Genomic DNA, 7,261 nt, shown 5'->3' with positions numbered 1-7,261 from the left:
ACGAGTAAGACTTGAATTGTTCGTGAGCTTTCACCATTGAAACAATCAACTTCCATTCATAGCGGAGTCCCTATAAGAATGCTACCTTCTTTTGTATATCCTTTCAATCCAAATCATACTTCATAAGCTGACTCAACATATGATTATATCTTTTAAAGACTTGATCAATACTTTCGCTAGTCTTTTGTTTAAATGAACCAAACTCCGAAAGTAACAAAGTTTGAACAGAATGAAGTTGATCATCATCACCAAAATACAACTCTTTCAAACGCTTCCCTATATCATTAGCAGTTTTACATGAACTCACTAATCTGAATGTATTCGGAGCAAGAGTAAAACAAATTTAGTTTTTCTCTTTAAAGTCATTTTCAAGTTTCCCTTCCTCTTCATTGGTCATGTCAGTATACTTTTCCCGGAGATTTTCATAATTTGCGAGGGAATAAACATGTTCCTTCGTCTTTGTGAAACTATGTAAACCTTCAGTTATTGATTAGAAAATATAAGAACCATGCTTCTCAATACCAGTAATGTAATCCTCCATATGAAGTACTCATACTTCATAATTATCAGGAAAAAGAGTAGGAACTATGGTATTCGAACCAATGTTGCTCGACAATTTGAATGCAATGATATGAGAATCGTCTTTCCCATGATTTCATAAAATTTGAATAGTAGATTAAATCAATGAGTAAAATACGAAATTCAAATCAAAACGAGATTTCAAATTAAAGATGACGAACAAAGTGCGGAAGAGGTCTGGAAAAATCAAATATAACGAACGAAGAACTTGAAAACACAAGAGAATTCACTGATTTGAATTAAACTCAAAGATTTCCTACTCTGATATCAACTTATAGCATCGATTAACTAGTTCAAAATGTATGAAATCATGATTATCTTGAATGAATGTAAGAAATGACAAAATGAGAAGGTAATAATTTTATGTTTTGATTTAGAGTAAGAAGCTTGATTACACTAGGTAAGAGCTAACAAAAGACTTACTACACCTTCTAACTAACATCCCTATTTATAGGTTGACAAAAAGGAAGTCGCTTAGATAAAAACCATTAAGGTTATGACACATAAGCAGTGACAGACTGTACAACAATTAAGCAAATGTCATTTCGAAACCTAAGGTGTATACATTCTGAAACTAACAAACATCTGTAACATTACAATGAAGACTAATATATTACATGTAAGCTTTCGCAAGAGACTCGGACACAACTTACACAAAACTCCAAGACCTAAGACACCCTTGTCACTAAAGATGTTTTCCCCCCCTTTTGAGAGCATGTGTTCGTCGAGAAAGCTGATTGATTCCTCCTTACATTCTGGTAAGTGATTTTTCAAAGTACATTTTCGTTGATGCCAACCTTACGGATGTATTGCGGGTGGGGAAGATTATCATGGAAATATGGTTTAATTTATTTCATGTATATTCGACATTGAAATGAAGATAAAAAATTTTCCTTTGAATCAGTAAATGGTTCATCAAGAATTGGATAATTGTGTTTGGGTATATGGATTGTTTAAAAATTTTACTTGATTGATATTAGATTTTGGGTTATTATTTGTTTATGGTCAAAGAAATTTGATTATGATTTTGGGTTTATGTTTATTTAGGGTTTAAGAACTTTGTATTAAAGAAATTTGAGTTTAATAAATTAACTTTTATTGATGATCTTTGTTTATGTGTGTTAGAACTTTAGAGCAACCGGTAGCATATTGTTGTAGTAGAAAGTTGTGGTAGACGTTTATTAACTTTGATTGGTGATCTTTGTTAATGTGTGTTAGAAGTTTAGAGCAACTGGTAGCATATTGTGGTAGTAGACACTTGTGCTAGACGGTACGTGTATTCATGACTATGTATGTTAGTGTTTGTTCATGACTCTGTCTGTATGTGGTTCATAAGTTTGTATATGTGTGTTTATAGAGAACAAAACTAGATGAATGGTGAAAGGAGAGAGATATATATGATTTTTTTTTTGTCTTTTTTAGTCAAAAATTAAACAATATATAAAAAATGTATAACAAAATGAAAAGGACAAAAATATCCTTTTGTATGGTCTAAAAATCAAACAAACAATGAAAATAAATTCTAGAAAAACCAAGCATTTAGAGGCTTCAAATGTTGTCCTCAATATGTTACATTTGATAACCACAAGGGCCAATAGAATAATTGTGCCTTAAAATAATATATTGAAAATAGATGTCATGAAATTGTTGATGGGTATAAAGGTGCCATGAAATTATTGGCGGGAACCATGATCAATATGTCACACTGTGTCTAAAGCGTTCCAAATGTAGTGTCTTCCCGATTTATACATCACTTTTTATCCCTATATATCTGCCCTAAAATCACATGTTCGTCTATCCATATTTCCCTTATCCCACCATTACTTTCTTCCCCCAAATCTTTCAAACCTAAGATGAAATAGTGGCGATTTGTGGACAATTTCTTTTCGATTCCTGCAATAGAAAGTGGTAAGTGTCATTTCTAGTATTAACCTGCTTTGTAGTTTGATTTAACCTTGATATAGCTTTTAGGGTTTAACTGAATTTTGACCAAATTTGATCCAATTTCGTTAAACTTGTCAGCAAATTATGCTACTGGTTATAGTGAAGAGTCTTATAATGAGTTTGACTTAAGAAATAAGCAACAATTTCGATTTTATAAATGGAAAATTTACCTTCTTTCTGATAAATTTGAAGCGAATTAATCCAATTAAGATTGGGGAAGATGGAAACACGAACCACAAGCAACCAACAAGCAGAACAAGATGAAAAAATGAGCAAAACGATGAAGAAATCTCTACTTGCGATGAACTGCATAATGCTCGGCGTCGGAAACTGCGGTGGTCCGTTGGTTCAACGCCTCTACTTTGTTAAAGGCGGCAAAAGAGTTTGGACATCAAGCTGGCTACAAACCGCCGGTTGGCCATTTCTGATCATCCCTGTAATCCTTTCATTCATATACAAATCAAGAAACGGAAAAGAAGCGAAACTCTTTTCTTTAAAACCATCACTCTTCCTCCCTTGTGCTGTTCTTGGAGTTCTAACAGGTTTTGATGATTATTTGGCTGCTTATGGTGTTTCTCGATTACCTGTTTCTACTTCTGCTCTTATAATCGCTACCCAGTTGGCGTTTACTGCTGGATTTGCGTTTCTTTTGGTGAAACAGAAGTTTTCTGCTTTTACAATTAATGCGATCTTTTTGCTGTCGATTGGTGCTGTGGTTCTTGCGCTTCATACTAGCTCAGATCGACCTGCTCATGAATCGAGTTTGAAGTATTACGAGGGGTTTTTTATGACACTTGGAGCTTCGGCTTTATATGGGTTTATTTTGCCTTCGATTGAGTTGACTTTCAAGAAAGTTAAACAGCAGGTTACTTATTCTTTGGTTATGGAGATGCAGATCGTTATATCGTTCTTTGCAACTGCTGTTTGCACTGTCGGAATGCTCATCAACCACGACTTCAAGGTAAATTGGTAAAACCAACCATCCATTTTTTTTTTTATATATTTATGACAAAATTACACAAATGGTTGTTGTGGTAGGCAAAAAATATTATGTAAGTTTTTAAATTTTTTTTTTTACTTGGTTGGTTATAGTTTAAAACGTGCATGATGGGTCCTTATGGTTGGTAAGAAATGACTATCGTGTTTAAATTTGAAATTAACCAACCATTTTAAAAATTCCTCAAAAGAACCTTAGTGGTATTTCCACAAAGACCATTTGTTTAATTTTGTGATTATTTATTGATTTTAAGAAAAAAAAAATTAATCCAATCAAATATAATTATTCGTATTATATTTGATTTTAAAATTAAAATAAAAAGAAACAAAGGTAAAAGTACAATAACATAAGGCTGGACAATAAAGGGAAATATGAAAAAAAAAAAAAAAAAAGTCTATATATTTTGGTTCTACTCCACCAAAATGTCATCACTTAATTTTTTTTTTTTATTTACTATTTTTTTTTGTTTTTGCAATTTAACCATTGGAACTTGTTGTTAGTTGTAATTTGGCTTAATTTGCAGGTTACTGTAAACAATAACAGGTTTCGATGATTATTATTATAAACAAATATCAAGGATGTCTTTTTGTCATTAAGCCAAAATATAAGTAATTTTTTTTTCAATGCATAATAACTTTTAACCTAAGTCTTATCTATTTTAAGATTAAGTTATAATTTATTTTTGCTGACACAATCATTACAATTTATTTTATTTTTAATATATGATAATAAATTAAAACAGTTTTTTAATTATACTTCTATTTAATAAAATATAAAATCCGATTAAAATGTAAAAATATATTGTTATGAAATGTATCGTCAGTTTTTTATGATGGAATTATATCAAATTTTGATACGAAATACATCTACATACCAAGTATTTGATTGAAAAATCTTCATGTCGGTTGATGTGTATCAAAAACACGATTAAAATGAAGATGATCTGCAAATGAAATTTTTTTGCTAGTTGCATAAATATGTTTTAGACAATTATGAAATCATTGTTGATATTGCTAACCATTATGAAAATCTAAAAGAGAAGAAAGATCATATGACGTTTGTTGTATGGATTTTTAAAATCGTAGGCATATCGGTATTAACGTGGTATATTGTATTCTATATTCTATATAATTAAGAATATTCATTAATGAGTTACTACAAGAATAGAGTTTCTATGTCATATGGACGCGACTGTTTTGCATATTCTATCGATCTATGGATGAATTAATGGATTGGTTTTAACCAATTACTTAGTTTGTGGATGTATATTTCATATTAAATTTTGATTTAGTTCCATTATCAAAAAGTGACGGATACATTTCATAATAATATATTTTTATATTTTAATCGGTTTTTATATTTTATTAAATATAAGTATAATTATTGATTATCATATATTAAAAATCAAACAAATTGTAATGGTTGTTTCAACAAAAATATATTATAATTTAGAAGGTGTTTCAAAAAAAAATATCAATAAGTTAAGATTTCTAATTTTTCAAAAAACTTATTAGTATAACTTTTTGAGTTTTAAAAGTCAAATACTCCTTAAAATATATATAAGTTAAAACAAAGACTTTAAAAAACAACTTATTGACTTATTGATTTTTTCCACCAAAGCTAATGTAAATATTTTTTAAAGAACTTATTTCTCACCATCATAAATCATAAATTGTTTTTCAAGGTTCAAAATGAAATTTCAAACACCCTCTTAATCTTTAAATATACCGTATAAGATTTGAGATTAAAAATTATTATGCATTGAATATATATATATATATATATATATATATATATATATATATATATATATATATATATATATATATATATATATATCACTCTTGATTTATTTTGTTTACAAATTAACCATCAAAACTTGTTATTGTTTGCGGTAACCTAAAATTGAATCAAATTGCAAGTAATGTTCCAATGGTTAAATTAATAAATAAATAAATAAAGTATTTCTAAAAATATTATAAACTCTAAACAATTTTCTTTTGTTATTTTTTAATTATAATCTTATTTTAAGATTCCATCATATTTAATTATATATAACTTTTTTTTTTGTCAAAAATATTCTTAAACTTGGTAAACGACGATGATATCTAATTTACTTAGTGATACTATATATCTTACCGTTCAAAAAAAAAGGGATACTATATTTATTTGATGGCAATTCGTCTTTACAAAAGTAAATACATAATTTATTTAGTGATATATATTTATTCGATAAAAGTTACTTTTTATAAAAGCAACATTCAGCTATTTTATTTATCAATCATAACAAACAAAATAATTTAGCACCTGGTTCCGATATATAGAATACAATAATTATATTCTTTTGTCTTTCACTTCAATCGTATCGAACCTACACTATATAAACAACTGTTTTGATTCTTGTTTAGGCAATTCCACGAGAGGCGAGGAATTTTGACCTAGGAGAAGCAACATATTACGTGATTCTAGCAGTGAACGCGCTTCTTTGGCAATTCTTCTTTTTAGGAGCAATCGGAGTCATTTTTTGTGCCTCCTCATTATTATCCGGAATAATAATTGCTACATTACTCCCTGTGACGGAATCTTTAGCTGTTCTTTTCTTCCATGAGAAATTTCAAGCGGAAAAAGGACTTGCTCTTACTTTATCTCTATGGGGTTTTGTTTCCTACTTTTATGGAGAAATTCGACAAATGAGAAAGATGAAACGTGAACGAGATGTAGGCTTGCCAGCATGACATAAGTGAATGGTATATAAATATGTATGTGGAAGTTTGTAGCTTTTCAAACATAAAGGAACTATAAACCATTGATGTTTAATTGTGTTAGGAATTAGATTACGCTTCTTAATTCTCGACACGATCCGCGACACGATATGAAATAAACGGGTTTGGGTTGAGTTTTTCAACCTGTTAACCCGCCAACCTGTCAACTCGTTTATTAAACAGGTCATATATGGGTTTCTCAAAAAATATACGACCCGTCAACCCGTTTAGAATTTTAATAAAAAAAATTATATATTTTTTAAATGTATTTAGCATGGTTCTAAAAAGCTCGTCATGGCTCCGCCATGGCTTCAAGGTTTGTACATGCCGCCAAGTTTTACCAAAACGCCGCCTTAACTCATATATGTGTATAAAAATGAATAATAGTTGAAAATACATATAAAAATATTAATTATATACAAAATTGTCACCTTATCTCACGCCTTACAAACGACGTGACTCGCCAAGGCTCAGAAAGCTTGAGGCTTGACATTGCCGCCAAGTCACGCCTTACGTTATTTAGAATCTTGGTATTTAGTATCATACACTATACAGCTTATATTTTATACTAAGATAGGATACTCGATATCATTGACCATTTGACCCGTGGGTATATTTGCTGATTTGCATTGCAACACGTTTGGCGTTTGCCCTAAATAATCTCAGTATCTCACAAACAAAATCAAATAAGCCCTCTTCCGGTCTCCCCTCTGTAATGAACGACATAACGAACTCACGAAGAACGACGGCATGAACGATTGAATCATTATCGAACGACGTCGACGCCTGCGATTGAATTTATCTATGTTTGCATTAATGTTTTAGATTGAACATGTTTCCATGAATGTTTTTAATTTTCATTTGGATGTGTAAGACTTAAGTTTCTAAAATTCAGATATGTTTGCTTCAAGAATTTATTCATTTTTAATTATCAATTTTATTTATGGAATCTGACCCACAAACATACGGACCCAAATCT

The 7,261-nt window shown here is 30.1% G+C and overlaps 1 protein-coding gene across 1 annotated transcript; it reads left to right on the top strand.

The window, feature by feature from the left end:
• Positions 1 to 2,279: 2,279 nt before the first annotated feature.
• On the top strand, positions 2,280 to 6,374 carry LOC145126315 (purine permease 3-like). The gene is made up of 3 exons (XM_079061707.1): positions 2,280 to 2,487; positions 2,716 to 3,484; positions 5,929 to 6,374. The coding sequence occupies exons 2-3, from the start codon at positions 2,744 to 2,746 to the stop codon at positions 6,253 to 6,255; spliced, it is 1,068 nt and encodes a 355-aa protein (XP_078917833.1). The 5' UTR covers positions 2,280 to 2,487; positions 2,716 to 2,743; the 3' UTR covers positions 6,256 to 6,374.
• The last annotated feature ends 887 nt before the right edge of the window (positions 6,375 to 7,261 follow it).

The sequence above is a fragment of the Lactuca virosa genome, chromosome 7 (genome assembly GCF_052849685.1).
Source record: "Lactuca virosa cultivar CGN04683 chromosome 7, Lactuca_virosa_CGN04683_v6, whole genome shotgun sequence".
In the NCBI taxonomy this organism is placed as follows: domain Eukaryota; kingdom Viridiplantae; phylum Streptophyta; class Magnoliopsida; order Asterales; family Asteraceae; genus Lactuca; species Lactuca virosa.
This window is presented reverse-complemented; position numbering and strand designations above follow the sequence as displayed.

Coding starts and splice junctions, on each gene's coding strand:
- LOC145126315 (XM_079061707.1), top strand. CDS start 2,744: ATGGAAACACGAACCACAAGCAACCAACAAGCAGAACAAGATGAAAAA. Junction 3,485..5,928: donor TCATCAACCACGACTTCAAG/GTAAATTGGTAA, acceptor ATTCTTGTTTAG/GCAATTCCACGAGAGGCGAG.